Source organism: Protomyctophum bolini, assembly GCF_963924005.1.
Source record: "Protomyctophum bolini genome assembly, chromosome: 6".
NCBI classification, from domain to species: domain Eukaryota; kingdom Metazoa; phylum Chordata; class Actinopteri; order Myctophiformes; family Myctophidae; genus Protomyctophum; species Protomyctophum bolini.
This window is the reverse complement of record NC_137867.1, coordinates 34990629-35012311: the sequence shown is the minus strand read 5'-3', so window position 1 is coordinate 35012311 and position 21683 is coordinate 34990629. Positions and strand designations below refer to the sequence as shown.

Here is a 21683-nt window from a genome sequence, read left to right as displayed (position 1 = left end):
GGACATGTGATTCAAATTTGGGATGGATTGGACATTCCGTTCGTGATTTATGGCATTTTTTGTGATATACTGTAGGCCCCAGCTTCTACTAACTTCGGAAGACGATTACGGCCGAACGATACGCACTACCAAAATTCTGCAGTTGTTGTTTTAATCGGATAGGTCCAGAGATCATGTGTGCCGATTTCTGTGAGATTTGGACAAAATCTGTAGGAGTAAAAGCAAAAAGTGTGTAAAAATGGCGGAAAATCTATCATGACGCAAATGGGCGTGGCCTATATGGGGAGATGCTTCATGACCCAAGGAATCCAGGGGTTCAAGAGTTATAAGCCAAAACGTAAAGTTATAGCGCCACCATGAGGCCGACCGATAAAATTATAGGTTACATTTTTTTGTGATAAGTATGAATTTATCCTCCAAGTTTTGGAACTATAGTGCGTACAGTCTTCGAGGAAAAAATACTTGAATGTGAATTTTTGCATTTTCCCATTCATGTCAATGGGAAATTTTAATTCACTAATAAATTCATATCAATTAAACTATACAACATTTCTCTTAACAAAATACAAGCACACGATTCCCGATTTTTCCGGTCAATTTGACATATGGCTCAAGTGCGTACAGTCTTATCCAACAAATGTCTTAGCAAAATACAAGCACACGATTCCCGATGTAGCCCGTCGTTTTGACATATGGCTCGAGTGCGTGCGACAAAAACTGTGGGAGGTATAATGCGTCAAAATAAACAGGGCACAAAAACAATAGTATGATTGCCCTCAGGGCAATCACACTAACTAGAAAGAGGCAATTCTGGGAAATTGCAAAGTGTGGTTGCCTACATCGCCCCCGTTGAAAATGGAATTGCTTTTGGCTCTGCGTTGATTAAGCCACCCTCGACATGTGATTCAGATTTGGGATGGATCGGACATTCCGTGCGTGAATTGTTGCGTTTTTAAAAAAATAGGCCCCTCCCACTAACTTCGGAAGACGATTACGGCCTAACGATACAGAAGATCTAAATTCTGACTGTGCTGTTTTAATCGGATAGGTCCGTAGATCATGTGTACCGATTTCTGTGAGATTTGGACAAAATCTGTAGGAGGAGGAGGAGCAAAAAGTGTGTTTTGAACAAAATTCTAAATGGCGGGAAATCTATCTAGACGCAAATGGGCGTGGCCTATATGGGGAGATGACCCAAGGAATCCAGGGAAAATAATTTTTTGATTTTAGGACCTACGTTCAAGAGTTATACCCCAAAAGGTAAAGTTGGCTGTTATAGCGCCACCATGAGGCAGAACGATATACTTCTAAGGTAATTCATTTTAGTAATTATTATGAATCGCTCCTCCAAGTCTTGTAAGTATAGCCCTCACGGTCTCAGAGGAAAAAATACTTGAAAGTGAGTTTTTGCATTTTCCCATTCATGTCTATGGGGAAATTTAATGCACTAATTAATTCATATCAATTAAAGTATCCAACAAATGTCTTAGCAAAATACAAGCACACGATTCCCGAAAAACTGTGGGAGGTATAATGCGCCAAAATAAAGTTTATCTATAATAACAATAAGAAAAGGGTAGAAAAGCAATAGTATGGTTGCCAAGCAATAGTATGGTTGCCATAGGCAACCACACTAATAATACGTAAGAAAGTGTTACAGTTACTAGAGTCTGGTTGCCCTTTGGGCAACCACACTAATAAATAATGAATACATTGCATGGTTTTCAATGATATGTTTGACCCTTCTCATACCTGTTTTAGTCGTAGACTGGAGGATGACTGACCCCAACCACCCAATGAATGCCCTGATGCGACTGAACCAGATCCAGCCAGGCCTACAGTACCGCTTGTTGTCCCAGTCTGGTCCAGTCCACGCCCCTGTATTCACCATGTCTGTAGAGATCCATGGGACCACATACCAGGCCACCGGCAACTCAAAGCGGACCGCAAAGCTACAAGTAGCACTCAAGGTACTGTCTTGGACATTGAACACACACTATGGTATAGAGCTATAGAGCACACACTATGGTATATTTTAATTAAACGTGACCCACATGTCCATTTTGGAAATCAGTTGGCTGTTCATTGCAATGAGGAAGTAATTACAATATTTTCTAATTTGATTAGTTTAATGCCTTTTTTTGTCATTGTCCAGTCCAGCTCCTGCACCGGACCTGCCAAACTAATGGACTGTTATTCTTTAATATCCAATTCCATTGACAATTTGATCATAATGTTACAGCAGGCAATCACTTTGATTCCGTTAATGCACTGCTGTAGGCAAAAAAAAAGTATTCAAAATTCGCCACAATCCTTGGGAACTCTACTTTCAATTGATGTGTATATATATATATATATATATATATAATAATGGAGAAAATACATCATAAATACATTCTGAAACCAGATATAATCATTAACACATCTAGTACAGGAAGTGCATCAAAATAGACGCTCCGGGGTGCCAGAGTAGTCGCCAGAGTAGTGATCGCTTTTACTCTGAAAGCCATGAACCGGAAACACTTTCTTAAAAAAATTGACTTGACAAAGTGAGCTCATAATCCCCGATCATCTTACTATATTTATATAAACTCCAAAAAGCGTTCATATTTTGCGGGAGAGACGGATGAGGAGCAGAAATGCAGCGCCAGCATATCGATCCATTCATCACCACGGAGAGCGCCCTGGATGAGGAGATACGAGTCATTCTTTCCGCCGCGCTAACATGGGAGTCAATGACAAGCTAATATTTGCACAGAGCGTTAGCATACGGCAAGCGAAAAGCGAAATGCCAAAAAAAAAAGAAGGAATAATTCTGAATATTATTATCTCGCCCCGCGTCGTTTGGACGTCGCTAGGACGTCCACAGACGTCTAAGGTACCACTCGGTTCTGATCCTTATGACGTTTCCAGACGTGTTTTGTACAGAATGTGTTAAGGAAAGTGTAGGCCTGTACAATGTAAACTCTCAATTTCAAATTTCCAGCAATTCAGCTGCAAAAAAACATATTTTTTTCTGTTAAAAAAATAGTAATCTGGGTACCTACTACCCCCCCAAAATAATTTTAACAGACCCAAAAAGATCACTTAACAGCACCTTTAATATCCTGTGTACGGTATGTATTGAAAATAAAGTACTACTGTATTGATTGTATGTGTTAGCAATGGGTGGCATTACGATCCAGCTCTGCTTTATGAGGTAGAAAATAGAAATGTAAAAGGTGTTCCTTATTGCCTGCCTGTGGTGCTGACTTACAATAACTTTCAAATAAAATGGTGAGGAAAACCTAATAGACTGTTGTTAAAAGGATGATGCTGGAGAAATGAATAGGTGATTTGAGTGGCATTTTAATGGTGCAGCATGCCAGTGAAAAGTAAAGAGATGGATGGATAATTGGAAAGATTAATAAGGGCTGGCGCTAGTGCTGAACAGATAATTGATTGTAGGATAGTTTCCATGAAATAAATGATCGTATACAAAGAAATTGGATAACAACCAAGAGTTTTTTTAATCCATACATGTGTTTATCCAAGATCAGCTGACAGAGCAGACAGCTCACAGCCTGTTTTCACGTTAAATGTAGTTTACATTTATTTATACCTGGGAGCTTCCCAGGGGAACACATCCTTCGCTACTTTTACTCTACTAGGGATTAAGCGTCATGTGCAGCGGTACTGCAATGTTTCCTTATACCCAGATGAGAGAGCATATTGTTTTGTTTCCTTCTCCCCAGATTTGACCTTGTGCTCCGGGGGTTTGAACCTTTAAATCATTAATCAGTTGTGTTCTATTTCAGGTCATACCCGTGTATGCCATACGAGTAAAATGGCCGCTGTTTGAATATGATCAAATTGATGGAGCAATATAATGAAAAAGTCTCTTGTTCCCTCCTCCAGGCGCTGCAAGCACTGGGTTATGTAGCTGGTGGTGACGGAGACCAGGACTCTCTGAGTGCTGACGAGAGATCTGACGGTGAAGGCAAGAATGACAGATTGTCCACCAGTTCCAGCTGTAACTCTGTCACCTCCACCGATGCACAGGAGGTAATGACTAACGTGTGTGTTTGTGCACATGTACACATTTGACATTCACACCATACAAATCAACCTGCATTTAATCAGGAATTTGGCCGATAGACTGGATACAGGCTGCCCGTGTAAACCTCTTGAAGAGACTTGCTGGCACTGGGTGGGGTGCAAACCACCCTGCGCACCTCCACCCTTGCCCTTGCATAATCCACGGCTGAGTATGCAGCCCCTGCATGGAGTCACAGCTGCCATACAGCCTCTATTGATGTTGTGCTCAGCACCGCCATGAGGCTAATCAGTGGTGCCTTGCCATCAACCCCTGTCGAGTTTCTCCCATACTGTCTGGCATCCCACCTCCAGAGCTCCGTCGAACCTTCTTCACCTTGAAACTGGCCTCCAAGAGTGCAGATGAGCCAACAAGCCTGATTTCCCCGCCTTCTGAATATGCCAACCAGAGACTCAAACGCAAACACTTCTCCACCGAGGCTAGGAGACTCCTTACCACAAGCCCTCCACACCCTGGATGGAGCCTTGACTGCTGGAACAACCAATGGTCCAAATCCACATCCACGCTGAGTCATCAACTCTCCTTCAACCAACACTCCTGGATGCGACTTGCCACGGAATGCCTGGGTCACCCTCAACAGACTTCACTCTGCTTAGCTAAGACCGAACTCTACCTGCACATGATTGGAGTGTCTGTGGTTTTCCGCATTCACAGATCAGTGAACAGTTGAACACATCATCGATGAATGCCCAATCTTCAAGTCACCACATGGAGTCAGCGGCCTAATTGAACTGGACGATGATACAATTTCTTGGCTGATGTCCAAATTGCCTGTGTAGCCCTACACGAACGAACGAGTACACATTGTCGATGTGTGTATATATTAAGTATGCTTTACAGTCTAACACACAAAAATCCAGGCGGCAAAGAAGACATCTTTTTGCAGTGAGCATGGGGTAAAGGCAAGTGTTCCAAAGCCACCCTTTTGGAAAGATTTAGCTTGTTTTAGCTTACAAATTATGATTAATTATAATGTATTTTCACAACATTACTACTGAACTGATTTATATTTCTTTACATGACCATGTTGCTCGACAAAAATGATGCATTTTCAACATAGTGTTGATAAGATTTTTCAGTTGGAAATGCATATTTGTTGAGCAGCTTGGCTGTACAATGAAATGTATGTAAATCTTATACTGCATTTTCACATTCCAAATGTACAGTATAGCCACACCGCCAGCAGTATAGTAGAAATTTTGAAATCCATCTCATGTGAAAACGGGTACTGATCATGTGTGGCGGCACTTTTGGTGTTTCTAAAACTTTCTGCAAGCTTCAGGGTATTTTGTCCAGCATATATTGGCAGAATAACATTTTCCCTCTACTGAGTGCATAACATAATTTTACCGGTTAGCATTATGACATTGAGAAAGAGAGAGTGCATGTGTCCAATGCCCACTGTACGATTTGCTATGAATGGATATAGAAACATTGTATATAGAATTTGTTTGTATATTACTACTTTTACCCACTCCACCACTCATTAGACCTGTCAATGAGGAGAACAGCAAAGAAGAAGTGGCACTGGTGGTGTTTTCAGACAGCACGAGAATGTCATTGCGACTGCATGCATCCTACATTGTGATCGGTTGTGAACATGTATAGCTCTCTTACCATTAATTTAGCACATCAACCATGGACATAGAGCTGAGTGAAGACTATTCCGAAACTCACATTTCAGTCGTAATGTTTGGTCCTTTTATATGTCCATGTTGTAATTATTCTATAGAAACTAAAGGAATACCAGCACTCACTTTTTATCCATTTTAGGTTTCTTGTTCATTTAGAGTTCTCCCCCCAGCAGCCCTTCGGCCGAAACATTTCGTTTCATGCTTCGGAAGGCCGGAGGGCCAAAACGTTTGTTGCTGCTGCTGCTAGGGGGAGAACTCTAAATAAACAAGAATCATAAATGGATAAAAGTGAGTGCTGGTATTCCTTTCTATAGACTATTGCTACCAGAACCGTGCACCCGATATTCTCTTACTGTGAACTACTCAACTGAGTGCTTGCTTCTCCTCTCTTCATGTTGTAATTATTCCCACCAGTGACACGCACACAATTCAAAGACTGTAAAATGAACTGCATTGTCCTGCCCTGTATCTCACCACAGTTTTATTTACATTTAATTTGAATGTCACAAATGCTGTATTCTGTAACAAGTTTGTTGCAACATTGCATGTTAACATTAAGCACATTTAAGTGCTCTGTTATATCCACCAAAAATGCAAGATCATGAAGCCAGGCATTCAACTCTGACACTGGAAGATTCCCTTCCAGAAAAAGAATGGTGGTTAAGGATGTATGGTTAACTGCTGTCTATTATTTTAGTTGTGAAGTCCTACACAAGAAGATTCAGGCGGCATGGCAGACTACAGCAATAGGCAGAGATAGCATCAAGAGAGTGGCTTCTATACAAACACATAATAAATGGTCATGAATTAAAAAAATTGGCACCCAAATCATCCTGTGGGCCGGATTAGCCCCCTTAGCGGGTGGTCCACAGGCAGCGAGTTTGCCACTACTGGGCTATCCAAGTGTGCTTATGCTGTAGGTCTAGCATCGCAAGACACAGACACAGCGGTGTTCTGTCTTTGTAGTCAATGATGGGTTTGCAGAACGCAATAGAGGAAACAACAGACTCCTCTTACTACTGCTCTAGGATTATCTTCATCTCTTTCTTTTTCTTTTTTCTGTGTCTTCAGTCCAGGGCTCCAGGTCCAATCCTGACCGCTGGGGGCAAGAACCCTGTCATGGAGCTGAATGAGAAACGCAGAGGACTCAAATATGAACTCATATCGGAAAGCGGGAGCAGCTATGACAAGCGCTTCATCATTGAAGTGAGAGAGAAAACTCACTCACTCACTCACTCACTCATTAAAGTACACACCCAAAGCTCTGTGTCATATGTTTTCATATTGCCTTTCAGTGCTCATTATTAGAAAATAATGATGAACTGAATATTTGATGTTTAAGCTTCCGTGCCCTCCAGGGATGTTTTATCTTGTGATATTCAAAGAATAGGACCTGTAGTTGCATGTTTCTGAGGTGCTGTGGGATTTGCGTGTTTTTATCATTGAGTTCAGCGAGTACTGAAAGTTAATAATAGTTCAATAGGTGGGTTTAAGTGGAAGATAATTCAGCAACATCAACATTAATCTCATTCTCAGCTAGCTAGCTACAGTAAAGTAAATCTAACTTTAACAGCTACAATCTGGGACTTATTTCACTGAATACATTTGAAATTTTGAATTAAGTGAAATCACTTACTCTACCTTTAACATAACATTACATAATATTGACCAACAGCCTATACCAGGTCTCCTAACTCAACATAAGACCACTCGGATGAAACAGCATCTCTTAGTAAAAGCATTTGTTCAACATTGCCAGCTTAAGAAAAACAATGAACAATATCGTTGTGAACATTAGTACAATCAACAGACTATCTCTGTTATGACAGGTGGAGGTAGACAAACAGGTGTTCCGAGGCACGGGCCCCAATAAGAAGGTAGCCAAGGCCAGTGCTGCAATGACCGCTCTGAAGAGCCTGTTCTCTGGCTCCAAATCAACAAGCATCAAAAAGAAACGTCCCAATCCACCGGTGAGTAGACCCACCTACCCAGATGTTGTTGTAATTGGTTTGTACAACGATGTGATGTACGCATTTTACAACCACAGCAATTAAGCCAAATGTGTGTAGTTTGTGTACTTGTATGTGTGTGTTTATGTGACTAGTCTACTACAGTATACAGTATGTCATGCCTGTGCCTGTGTGTACCGTACCGTATGTACACCTATACTGTTTGTGATTTTGTGCAGCCCAAGAGAGCAATAGCCTCCATGGTGACCCTTCCAGTCCATGCACCCAGAGTCAGAGGGCTGCCAGTCATGCCCAGAGCACCGTACATCAGCACCCCACCTACACATGGCTACATGCCTCCAGGTGTGTGTGTGTGTGTGTGTGTGTTTATATTTTATCAGTCCCCCATTTTGTACTGAGTCCGATTCAAAAAACGCCTTCTAATTCCTGACCTAAGTTATCTGAAAAACTTCCAAATATTTATATAGCAGCATCACATTTAAAAAAAGATTAATACTGTACATACTGTACAGAACCCCAAAAGGGGTTCCCGTCCAGAAGGGTTAGAACACCAAAAGGGGTTCCCGCACAGAATGGAAGCATGTTAGGACAGGGGTTTATGGTTAAGCATGTCGTAGTTAAACCAGCTCAGTGGCCTTGTGGTTAGACCGTTAGAGCCTGAGGGTCCTGAGACTGGGAGGTCCGGGTTCGATCCCCAGCCGGGTCATACCAAAGATTCTAAAAATGGCTCCAGTGCCTCCCTGCTTGCCACTCAGCACCAAGGGTTGGATTGGGGGTAAGTCTCCTACTTGTACATTAAGCTGCCTCACGCTGCAGAAACAGGAGATGGGCTCCTGCCCTGTGGACCTCATAAGGCTTACATGTCTAGCAGGGGTCAGGCAGGGCGGGATCGTAAATCATTGGAATGCCTGGAACATAGTAGTAGTAGTGTGTGTGGCTGTGTCTGACTCTGATTATAGTTGTATTTCAACCAAAATGTCCTAATTAAAAGAAAGTCCTGTCAGTTGTTAGGTTAAGCTTATAGTAACGTTTAGGCAGAGTTACGTATTAAAGAGTTCATCCAGTCAATGGGAAGTTTGCTCAATGCACACTAAAACTGCTAGGGTTTAAGGGTTCCATTCTATGTATACCTCAACAGAGCATGACAGTATGATGGGCTTACTGGTATGTCCCACTGTCCAGTCGTGCTAAAAAGCTGCTCTGGAAAAATGTGTACTATCTTCCAAATGGCATATTATGATGATTCAGGCATGATTTAAACTTGAAAACTAACTAATTATGAATTAATTGCAGACTTTTCATAATAAATATGCACAAATAACCCTGCCCAATTCAAACCCAATATCTGTAAAATGTATAAAACTTAAATATATCTTGAATTTGGACCGAAACGAATTTTTAATATATTTTTTTGATTATAACATTATTTTACATAAAGCCTTAAATCACATAGAAAGGCTATTGTGAATTTGGGTTTTCAGTGTGTAATTTTTTTTAAATCCTGTATTGTTGTTTTCTGGCAGGGTTTGGAGCCCCCTATGGTTATGGTCCTGCAGGTGCTCTACCTGCCTATGGTAAGCACACATGCATCATTTATAAACAAACGGCAGTGAATGTCTTAACATTTCGGGCATTCAACCTATCCATCGCCTCATCACGACTTTTGAGTTCCTTTTGTTTGTTTCTTTTTTTCTTTCTTTAGGTTTTCCTTCCAGAATGCACTCTGTAGTTGTCCCAGTCATGAGAGTCCCCACAGCCTACCCCATCACCCATCTCTACCCCTATTAGGACCACCTCCAACTTCATTCATCTAAGACAAAAACATTGGTTACGTACCGTAACCTCTGGTTCTATGAGCATAGACTTTGCCCTCTAAGAATTGGTTCCATTGCGATAGCTCTTAGAGGGCAAAGCCTATACAAGATAGAATGTTTTTTTTGTTGTTGTTTTGGTATGGTTATTTTAAAGGAATACACCAACCTTTGTTGTACATTAACACAACATAACACAGAATCCAGTCCCTGGAAGAACATTTAAGCAGGTTCTCTAGATTCTAGTCTAGAGCATTTTGTCGACATATTGACCGATGTCAACCACGGTTGCCGCTTGTCCGTCAGTTGGCGTGGAATGGTTGCCTTTTAAACTTCAGGGCACTGTTTCTCAACCTGTGGTGTGTGGTCCATTGCATAATAATTACAAGTGGTCCATGGGAAAACGTTTTTACATATTTTTTTTTTACATAGTTGTATTAAGTACTGAAACCATATATGTCGCGAGGAAACCTCATAACTCAATTTTTGAAAATATTTAACCATTGAGGTTGATTCGAAAAAATTTAACCAATGGAAATTGGACCCTCAAAATGTCTGCTAAAGCAACTAACTCCACCACCTCTCCCTCTCATGGAAGTAATTGACAATATATAAAGTTATAACTATGATGAGGCTGTATTGCTTTGTTTTAAAAAAGATATGGTTTTCTTAATTTCCTGAAAGATTTATATTTTTAATTTCCTAAATAATGAACATTTTGGTGTTATGAGGTTTCCTCCCGACAGCAGAGATATGGTCATATTATTAACTCTATCTCTACCGCTAGCTGTTAGCATAAACCCCAGCTCCAGGGGCCAGCATACACACTCACTTTAATAAGACAGTGTTTGCCCGCCCCCCACACAATGTTGCTACACTCACACACTCCTTACCTCTCGTCAGAAGCGTTTACATGGCAAAGACACAAATTCATTCGGAAATGTGGATGGCAGAAAATCCACCAATGACAGCGATCTTAGAACCAGACTTATGACTGTTTGAAAATCAATATGGATACACTGTTGGCTGCTGTTCTGTTCTGTTCATTCAAGATGATGTTCAGGCGGTGCATTATTAATGTTCGTGTTATCTGAAAATATCTATCTCAGCCTTTGTCTCGCCATGTGCAAGACACAAACAGTACCTACATGTAGACATCTCTCCGAATGCTATCTAGAGTCTGAAACTACACCTCCCGAAATCCGAGTAAGGAAGCTGCCATTTCCGTTCACGAAAATATATTTTAAAATATCTTTACATTTAACTTTTTAATATCCATTTCTGCTAAGCAGGAAGCTTGTTTAGATGATTTGATTCTATTTATATTAGGATACATTTGCATGATTTTAAAGGTGCAAGTGGGGAGGAGGCTCCACTTCCACTTTATTGCTTACTCATGATAGAGATTCCGTTGCTTGTATGTCGGAAGCATTTGAAAATTGCGAGAGGCAACCGTCTGGCCACGCGAGACTAGGTCATGACCTAAGGCAGAGCGTGTTCTGCCGGAAGTGTCAGACGTATTTTGTCCGGATATGTTATTTTTCAACCAATTTCTCGTTTCATTCACGAAGAATGTAGGTAAACAGATTTGTAAAGCGTCAGCTGCGTCAACGTCATTTTGCAGAGGCAAGGAAGCAACCAGGTGCTCAGGAGGTGTGCAGGTATAAAAAAATAGTAAAAAGGTGCTCCTGGGATCAATCGGGAAAACACAACAACAAAGCGGAGATCCGGGCACACTTAAGGTTCAAAAGGAGGAAAACTTTAATCAACCGGCATGTTTCGACCTATACGGTCTTCATCAGGGCTGACGTCATTTTCTTGGGCGGTAATTCCGCCAACATTCCGCTACTTCCGTGGTGTGGTCCTTAAATTATGCTAGTGGTCCAGGGCCCAAAGGTTATGCACCACTGCTTTAGGCAAAATAAGGTGTTGCATATTGATATTGGAAGCTCTTTGAGCTCAGCCTTTATTTCACAATGGTGTTTTTGCTAGCTAGCCCGTACAATTCACAAAGCATACACAATATGCTAAAGTGCTAGAATAGACAATAGAAATATAGAGGGAATATTTACATTAATACTAACAGGGAACCCCATGAATCCGATATTGGGTCCCCCAGCAAAGTAGGTGTATTCCTTTACCACCCACCTGTGAATTTGAATTTCTTTTTTATTTTCATGGTTTATATTTTTATTTCTTTGACGGCATACAGTTCCTATGGAGAGAAAGCCTGTTGGTTTACAATGATTGGTTGCACTGTGAAACCTGTTCTTTGGATATTGATTGTCCATTGTTACTCTGCTGTTGACTTCAGAACTTGTTTGTGCTTGGTGAACAGTTAATTCTTTTGAGATATCTATTTTATTTGAAGCTCTGTTTGTAGATAATATTGTTTTGAAATAAATGAATATTTTCGTCAACATCCGAGTACAATTTGGCTCATATTGTGTTGTGTTACAGTGCTAGTCATTCCTCATGCTTTCACCAATATCGCCCTTGCACACAGTCAGATTTGGTTAATTTGAAGAATGAAATGTATCTGAAGAGTGGCTGCGACTGTGCATACTTGGTTCAAATGAACCCAGTTCAATTCCTGGGGATTTTAAAAATGTATTATTATCCTATTTACTTCACTTAGCGTTCACTCAACCCTGGCTTACTGTGCGGACAAGAGGTCACAGAGACAAAGACTATCAATTAATTCACATTTTTTTCCCCCGCCAAGCTGGGAGGCGGAGATTATGTTTTGTTGTACAACGAAGTATGAATTGAACTTTAGAAAAACTTGTGAGCTGTATTTGGGTGCCAACCCTGTTGGTTGCCTATAACAAATTTCACAGATTTGACTCTCATAATTGCCAGTGTGTCCTGTGTTGTACAACATAATGAAATCCCAATGATCAGTTGTTGTCACATTAGGATGAGAGCATCTCAAAATGTAAAATTCTTCCGAAAATGTGTATTGAAGCTAAAGTTTTTTTATCACTTGTCTTATTCGGATGCAAGTCAGAAACGATTAGGAATGCAGGCCCAACGCCCAACCCAGTTATGCAAACCCGTTGTACCCATTGTCAGACTACCCGTTGTACCCGTCTGTCTGTTCTTGTCCCTTTTATGCCCATATATGTAGATCCCTGATGTCATCATTATATGCCCGTATTTGGGCATAGGCATATACAGTATTATTGCGAACGCAGTGAGCACTTACTATGAGACCTAGCAGATCATGTCTGTCTGTCTGTGTGTCTGTCTGTCCCGCTTTTGTGCCCATATATGGAGCTGAGTGATTACGTCACCATGACTCAGCCATAACCATAGATCATGTCTGTGTGTCTGTCTGTCCCGCTTTTGTGCACATATGGAGCTGAGTGATTACGTCACCATGACTCAGCCATAACCATATAAGGAGTCCCCAAAGCAGCTATACGTCCAAAACCCAAATATGTACGAGCTGCGTTCGCTTCCCGCGTTTGCGCGTCTTACTGGTGTATACATTTGCAGTATATGTATACAGTTCCATATAAGATATTAAACTGAATACCCTAGCGTCTATTGGCCATTTTAGGAACTTGGTTATTAACCGTGCGTTACCTGTATGCAACTGTTTTAAGTTTGGATGTTAACATTGTTAACGTTCCTATGCCCAGCTTGGTGTGTTTGTGTGTACCACATTTGTGATGATTTGATTGGCCAGTGTTGTGTGTTTGTCTGTACCACATAGTGATGAGATTGGCTGAGCACGGAATGGGATGTATGATGATGTGTGTGTGTGTGTGTGTGTGTAATCTCGGCAACATTGTAAATGAAGGTCTCCCTCAATAATCTCTGAGAATTATAAATATGGATGAATATATGAGGGGTTGGATCATAGTCGGATAGGCGTTCTGGACAACAGGATCTCATATGTGGGACCAATACTATACTGTCTCTACACTATTGATTATAATTATGCAAGTTAATACCTACCGTATCCTATTCCACACCTAATAAGCGTGACATCATCATACCAAGTTATATGGCAACGCCAACTGAGTGGTAATAAACTACTTTCTGGCCTTGACAGTCCATACATTCACACAGAAAAGTCTGATTGCATTAATAATAATTGCGAACGCAGTGAGCACTTACTACGAGTAAGACGCGCGAACGCGGGAAGCGAACGCAGATCGTAAATTGCAATAACAATTAGAATAAATTACGAATTAGTGTCACTCAGCTCCATATATGGGCACAAAAGGGGCCAGGTCCACAACAAACAAATCACTGGCCCCTTTTGTGCCCATATATGGAGCTGAGTGGACCTGGCCCCTTTTGTGCCCATATATGGAGCTGAGTGATTGCTGATGCAACACACTCCATATTTGGATAGCGGGACAGACACACGGACAGACAGACAGACAGACAGACAGACAGACAGACACACACACACACAGACATGATCTGCTAGGTCTCATAGTAAGTGCTCACTGCGTTCGCAATCACTGCGTTCGCAATGAGACCTAGCAGATCATGTCTGTGTGTCTGTCTGTCTGTCTGTCTGTGTGTCTGTCCCGCTATCCAAATATGGAGTGTGTTGCATCAGCAATCACTCAGCTCCATATATGGGCACAAAAGGGGCCATGTCCACTCAGCTCCATATATGGGCACAAAAGGGGCCAGTGATTTGTTTGTTGTGGACCTGGCCCCTTTTGTGCCCATATATGGAGCTGAGTGCGTTCGCTTCCCGCGTTCGCGCGTCTTACTCGTAATAATAAAACTTATTTGTATAGCACCTTTCATGACATGAAATGCAGCTCAAAGTGCTTTACAGAACAATGGAGAATAAAAGAAAAGCAAGGCAACAACATTAAAAAAAGCAGTAATGCAATACAGTGAAGACATGAATAACAAAACAAAAAAAAGATCAATTAAAAGCAATGTTGTAGAAGTGGGTCTTGAGCTGAGCTTTAAAAATGTCTACAGAGGCTGCCTGACGAAGGTACAGTGGGAGCTTGTTCCATGCCGACGGCCCGTAGAAGCAAAAAGCTGCTTCCCCGTATTTTTTAGTTGCCATTTTTTTTGGCAAAGCGAGCAGGCCAGCAGTGGAAGACCTTAGGGGGCGGTTTGGGACATATTTAGGCAGGCATGTAGGTAGGAAGGTGCGAGACCATTGAGAGGTTTATAGACAAGTTAAATAATTTTAAAATCAATCCTAAAAACAACCGGAAGCCATTAAACGACCATTACGCTCACTTTGTCACTCTTTATTTTTAACTTTATGCATGCTCATACCCTCTATTCTAATTGATCCAAAGCCCATATAATTCCTTGATAATAATTTTCATACTGGTTTGATTCCTAGTGTTTCTAACCCTGATAATGTTTTCTGTTTGTAGGCGGTCTGTACATTGACAGTGCCTACTACCAGCCCCAGACCATAGCCACACCTATAATCATTCACCTGGGCCCTCAGGATCTGTTCTGACCCTGCCAGTGATATCTGTAGCAAAGAACTCTTGAGTGCATCTCAATTATTTCGTCTCGTTCATCCCCTGGGTGCTCTTCCCTGAGCTGCATTAAGCTGAGGAAACCCTGCTGCAATATTGAAAGAAATGGAAGATCCACCGTGGGCCAGATTCCCATGATTCCGGTTGGCTATGTCATTAGTGAATGGAGTCGGGGGACAGGAAGGAAGATGGAGCCACCCTCAAGAACTCATTTCATCCACCCGGCTGGGAAAATGTCTATAAAACAAACAGCAATATAATCTTCTGCATTCGGATGAAGCAGCACTGCAAATCTCAATGTGTTACCACTTGCAATATTGAACTGTTTCACATCGAAGGTGCCGATTTCAAAAGGACCAGTAGAATATTACCGGTAAATTCTCATAATGTGACAGTATGTACAGTACATTGATGTAAATATGGACATTTGATTTTTGAATGTTAAACTCCATGTAAAGAAATATTTATCATTTATATATATCTGAATGTATATACCCTAGTGAATGAAATAGCTTTGTATTCAAATGAAAGAAAGAAGAAAGAATATTAACAATCAAAGTTATACATTTTACAAATTTGAAACTATTACATTGTATTGTTGGTGGTATTTAATCTCAAATGAATCATTATTATATAGCCTGTAGCCGTATCCCAATCCAAAGCACTAAAGTGATAAGTGATTCAACTTGATCACCTTTATACAATTTGTTGTCTCTCCGAAAAGCTCTCCTTTCAGAAGTTCTCTATTGTACACTCCTACAATGGCACACTTTCAGGACTTACTGAAATTTAAACGGACAGTCAACATTACATTTTGGGAGCCAGTTCTAAATATTTCTAAATATTAGTTATCCTCATACCTCTTAGTCTGAGAAATTGCCTCCAGCCATTTGGTGGTATGCATGTGCAACTAAGTCAATCGTACATCAAAAGAAAAAAACATGCTGGCCATTCCATTTAATTTCATACTATAGTAAACATATGGGAACAGGGTACCTGTTTGGAAACTTATATTTTGAGAGTGCTTCATTGGTGCCTGTTTTTCAGAAACAAGTTGAACATTTTAAAAAGAATCAAAGAGAATGTTACAATTGGTGATCAGTAGAATTCCCTTGAGCTTAACTATTAATCGTCATAAATAGTTCAATATTATCTAAATTAATGTTTAATTGGTTTTGAGTTGATTTACATTCAAAACAAGTCAAATAATAGAAAGCTTTGTCCCCACGCCCATTTATTTCACACAATCTGATAATTGAGACTTGACACATGATGAAATGGCTTGCTGAGATACTTTTTGCAGTGCATTCCTCACTGTAGCCTGACTGGAAAGCACAAGACTAGTCTAAAGAGTCTAAACTTAAGCAATATTCAACTCAGGGCAGGTATCTTCAATTTATGAAAAACAAGAAGGGGAACTTATATGGTCTAATTAATATTTCGTTGCACGACCAATGCCACTTGACGGATGTATACTTAACTGAATTTCAACTGAAAACCATGCCCTGTCACGGTCGTGTGACGAGTCATAAATTAAGCTTAGCACACATTCTTCTGTGCATGATATTACACACAAGCAAATAATTGGTGTTAGGGTTAATTCAATTTGGAGTCAAAAATGCATGTTGCTTAGCCATGCAAATCTGATGCTTTTTCAGATATGTGAATGCCTTTGTAGATACTTATAATAGACTACCTGTTGTACTTTCAAACACAGTATTGCTGGTATTGTAATGAATGTCTTCTAAAATGTATAGCCAGTAGCCACACCCCCTCGGTCATGTAAGGTGACATTAGTAGGGGTATTTTGTTACTGCTCTACATGCATCTGTCAAAGTAATTGATTAATTTATGGGGCGTGGTGTTGGTTTCTAGTTTCTTGGTGTCTTTACTCTGAATCACAGCTGCTTCTCTGAGATGTACAGGGATCATGGAGAAGTCATTACATTTTTTTTTCCTCCAGACCAGGAAAATGATGCATAAAGCATCCAAAACCTGTTATGATCCTATTTGTTTATGATCTTGTTTTCCTGCTGTCAAAGGCCTATAGAGATGTTCAAAAAAGAAAAGAGACAATTGAAAAAAGATGCTATATAAACATTGATGCTCAAATACTGGTCATGGAAATTATGCTGCTGTTGAACAGTCATGGAGAAGTGTAGAAATCCTGCCTGTGACAGTCATCTTATTTTGTCTCCTACTCAGGACATCATCTCGTAATCACACTATGCCACTCAGTCCCACTCCGGTGCTAGCGTACAGTACAGTACAGACATCTTTACAGCTTTTACATCTCAATATCTGAGCCATTAGAAGAAATAGGACAAGCTAAGCCAGGACTTCACAAATTTGGATTCTCCACTCGACAATGTCATGTCTAGTAATGACTACAGTATATTGTCTTGAACTGTGCTGTATCTGCCTCATATCAAACTCTGTTGTACCACGTACCATTAAGTTAATTATGACGTTATGTATACATTACAGTTGTCTCTCAGTGGAATATTCACCTCAATTAAATAAACATTCTCTTCCCACAGGGGTCATTTTTCTGATCAGGACACCTTGGCAGTTGTGTTGACAACACTGGTGGTGTTGCGCAAAAAAAACAACTGGTGAAACCGAAGTATAACAAAGGTTTCACCAGTTATTTACTCATAGACACGTCTGTCTGTCAAAGGATCAAATCTGTGATTTCCAGGTTTTACATGCTAAGTAGCAGTGAATCTGAATCAGACAGACGTGAAGGCTCTGTAACTTTATAAAATACTGACAATAGCAGCTCTACAAGCTCAGACACGGAACTACACAGGTTGGTTGTGTTAAAAAAAATGCCACATAGACATGTTATCATCCCATTATACAGTCTACAGCTGGGTAAATCCTGCTTGGCAGCCATGCAGCATCCAAGTAGCAGCCTAGTAAAATTCAGTGGGTAAAATTAGCCTGTATATATATAGGATCCAAGTAGTGCTGCCTGTCATCTAAATGTATCCTCCATAGTATAATGGTGTTGTTTGCAATAAAATAAAATAAAATAGACCTACAAAAAAAAACTGTTCTTTTAGGCAAGCCAACAAACACCCTTGTGTGATGGGGTGTAAATTCACATGAACTGTCCTGACTCTGACCCCACATAGGACCCCGAGCAGCTTAGTTACATCAAAACTGACTAGGCTGGCAAACGACTGGCTGACACAGAGGAATGGTGAGCTCACTTGATCCTTAATACACACAGTTACACACACCCCTACGCACGCACGGTGCGCGCGCACACACACACACACACACACACACACACACACACACACACACACACACACACACACACACACACACACACACACACACAACTCTAGGCTACATATGCACACACACACACACACACACACACACACACACACACACACACACACACACACACACACACACACACACACACTTTATATATAAAGTGTAGCTAAGCCTAAGTGTCTACACACAGGCACATAAATACACATAAATCTAGGTGGTGAGAGGGAGAGAGGAACATGCAAACACACACATTAGAAGCATATCAGATGGATAGCCAGATCCTGATGGTATTTTTAGCTGTACGAGCAAAGCCAGAAGGTGTACGATTACGCAACTCGGGCACATGCCACCCTCTTATATACAATGCACGACATCACTTCAACTCTTTGCTAAGAAAGAGTGGGATTATGACATAAATTGTATTGCTGTAATGGCCACGCTGTCTAAGCCTAAGTGCAGCTACCGTATAATGACACAGGTGATATTGATTGTTAACATTGCTTGTTATCCATCTGACCAGCAAACAGGTTCTAACATCAATGTGTAAGCTACATCATTGCTTCATCACAGTTTATACTCTAAGCATCACAGAGATAGATCTAATAGCCTAAACTAACATCAACCACTGGTTAATGAAATTATATTAAGCTGTGGTAATAGTGCTGCTTGAGGCAGAAATGCCTTGGGCTGCATCAGTATGAGGTCATAAGGCGGCGGCCTACCATTTTTAGCCAGGGTGACCCCAGTCGGAATTTTAACCCCTAACCCTGAATGACACTTAACAACATCCCAACCAAAAAGATTTGATTATAAGGGTCTAGCCTAAGCAGTATCTGTTTCTAAATGCCATGCTCCACCCTTTTAACTACAGGGAATTAAATCTTCAACTGGGCAGAGTTACTGCCTTATCGTTTCCATTGATAGATAACAAGAATATATAACATTGGCTTTCACTGAACAATTACAGAACCTTAATTGTCCGAGCCCAAACAAGAAAAGTGTGCTTCTCTGGGTAGCAACCCGGCTTGGCACTGCTGGCAGATCCCAGCCAGGCCGGGTTGCTACCCAGGAGACTGGGAGTGCATGTGCATGCAAAGTTTTACGTCAGTCAGACACCACCATGATTTGTGGCATTTGGTGCAACGTACAGCCCCTCCCGCAAATGTTGAAAGACAGTCATATAGTAGTCAATCGGAATCTGACCAATCTACTATAGAGATTTTGCAAATCTCAGCAAAACATAGTAGTACATAGGCCTACTATTGAAAGATTGGGGCAGAGGACAGACGAATGGAGATATTCACTCTCAGGACCGAAAACATAATCTATTTCCGGCCTGGCGGGGCTAATGATGTTTAAGGAAACTGGTGTCAGGACAGGTTGACCCCAATGAAAAACTGTATAAAGTGTATAAACCCCTGCATACCGAGGCTAGTGAAGTGTGACTTGGAACCAGAGCAGTAAATGTATGATGAAACTATAACGCCCTCTACTGACCATTTTGATCAGAGTTGCAGAATTTTCCAAGAGAGACTTAGTATATTGATTGATTGATTGATTGATTGATTGATTGATTGATTGATTGAATACTTTATTAACGGTTAGCAGAAAGCATAAAGCCCTGTTTCCATTATCCTATATCTAACTATAAATGCACCAAGTCTCTGTGTGTGTACTGTTAATCGGTATCCGGAGAACTCGCCAGTTTACCAACTCGCCGCGATTTAGTGCATTTTAGTTTTACTTCACCTTAATTTAAATTGCATTGAAAGAGAGAGAGAGGGACTAAATTATTTTCGCTCCTATGCCACCAAAATGTGGAACGCCCTACCAACAGTCATTAAGACATGTGAATCCCTTGACTCCTTCAAAACCGCTCTCAAAGGGAACCTACGGACGGCTGCAATTCGAAACTGGCCCCTGTAAAATCTGAATCCCCCCCCCCTTTCCCCTCACTGTATATGTTTATTTTCCCTTTTTGCTTCCTTTATGATGAATTCCTGTTCTGTTCTTTAACTATATAGAAGTGTCTATTTGTACGTCTCTAAATGTTTTGATGAATTGATGAACAAGGTGGACCCTGTTGTAAACAAGTGTAATGCTTAATTGGGTCGTCCACTCACAGTTAACAGTCTTTGTATTGAGTTTGTGCTTGAAATGTACTGTAATTCTGCAAACTGTTAATAAATATTTCAATCAATCAAAGAGAGAGAGAGAGAGAGAGAGAGAGAGAGAGAGAGAGAGAGAGAGAGAGAGAGAGAGAGAGAGAGAGAGAGAGAGAGAGAGAGAGAGAGAGAGAGAGAGAGAGAGATAGAGTCATAGAGATAGAGATAGAGAGAGAGGATAGTTATTATTGTAATCATGTTACCAAGATTGCCTTTTTTTCACCTTAGAAATATTGCACGAATCAGAGCCTATTTGTCCTTGGACGATGCAAAAACACTAATCCACGCCTTTGTTTTTTCTTGGCTTGATTACTGCAATGCACTTTTTTCAGGACTGCCTAAGAAAACAACTGACAGATTACAACTTGTCCAAAATGCAGCAGCCAGAGTTTTAACTAGAACTAAGATGAGAGAACATATTACTCCAGTTTTGGCATCACTGCACTGGCTTCCGGTTGTTTTTAGGATTGATTTTAAAATTATTTTACTTGTCTATAAAGCTCTCAATGATCTCGCACCTTCCTACCTACATGACTGCCTGCCTAAATATGTCCCAAACCGCCCCCTAAGGTCTTCCCCTGCTGGCCTGCTCGCTTTGCCTAAAAGAATGGCAAAAATACGGGGAAGCAGCTATTTGCTTCTACGGGCCGTCGGCATGGAACAAGCTCCCACTGTACCTTAGAGGCTGCCTGACGAAGGTACAGTGGGAGCTTGTTCCATGCCGACGGCCCGTAGAAGCAAACCCACTTCTACAACATTGCTTTTAATTGATCTTTTATTTTTTTGTTATTCATGTCCTCACTGTATTGCATTACTGCTTGTGTTTTAATGTCAATGCATTGCTTTTCTTTTATTCTCCATTGTTCTGTAAAGCACTTTGAGCTGTATTTCATGTCATGAAAGGTGATATACAAATAAAGTTTTATTATTATTATTATTATTATTATAGTTGTTTAAAAAACATTTTGGGCAGAGACAAGTTGAAAGATACATTCTGATGATGTGCCGTATGTCCAAATCATGTATACTTTACATTTTCCATATTCCATATTCTTATTTTATTTTTCAACAAAGGTGGCCAATTAAGATTCATCGAGTGCCCCACTCTTCCCTGGTGCCCACTCTAAACTGTATCTGCGACACTCGGTACAACGCCACGCCGCTAGATGGCGTGGCAGTGTCGCCGCACGTGACTCCACCACAGAATCCCTTCTTTCTTCCGCTCGC

The 21683-nt window shown here is 40.8% G+C and overlaps 1 protein-coding gene across 1 annotated transcript in view; it reads left to right on the top strand.

Moving 5' to 3' along the window:
* Positions 1 to 11938, top strand: part of LOC308317270 (spermatid perinuclear RNA-binding protein-like) — a 46053-nt gene extending 34115 nt beyond the window's left edge. Inside the window, exons 12-18 of the mRNA XM_080766141.1 lie at positions 1762 to 1970; positions 3898 to 4044; positions 6802 to 6936; positions 7560 to 7700; positions 7919 to 8042; positions 9224 to 9274; positions 9403 to 11938. Of these exons, the coding sequence (XP_080622267.1) occupies positions 1762 to 1970; positions 3898 to 4044; positions 6802 to 6936; positions 7560 to 7700; positions 7919 to 8042; positions 9224 to 9274; positions 9403 to 9488 (893 nt within the window). The 3' untranslated portion in view covers positions 9489 to 11938. The remainder of the gene's footprint in view (positions 1 to 1761; positions 1971 to 3897; positions 4045 to 6801; positions 6937 to 7559; positions 7701 to 7918; positions 8043 to 9223; positions 9275 to 9402) is intronic.
* The last annotated feature ends 9745 nt before the right edge of the window (positions 11939 to 21683 follow it).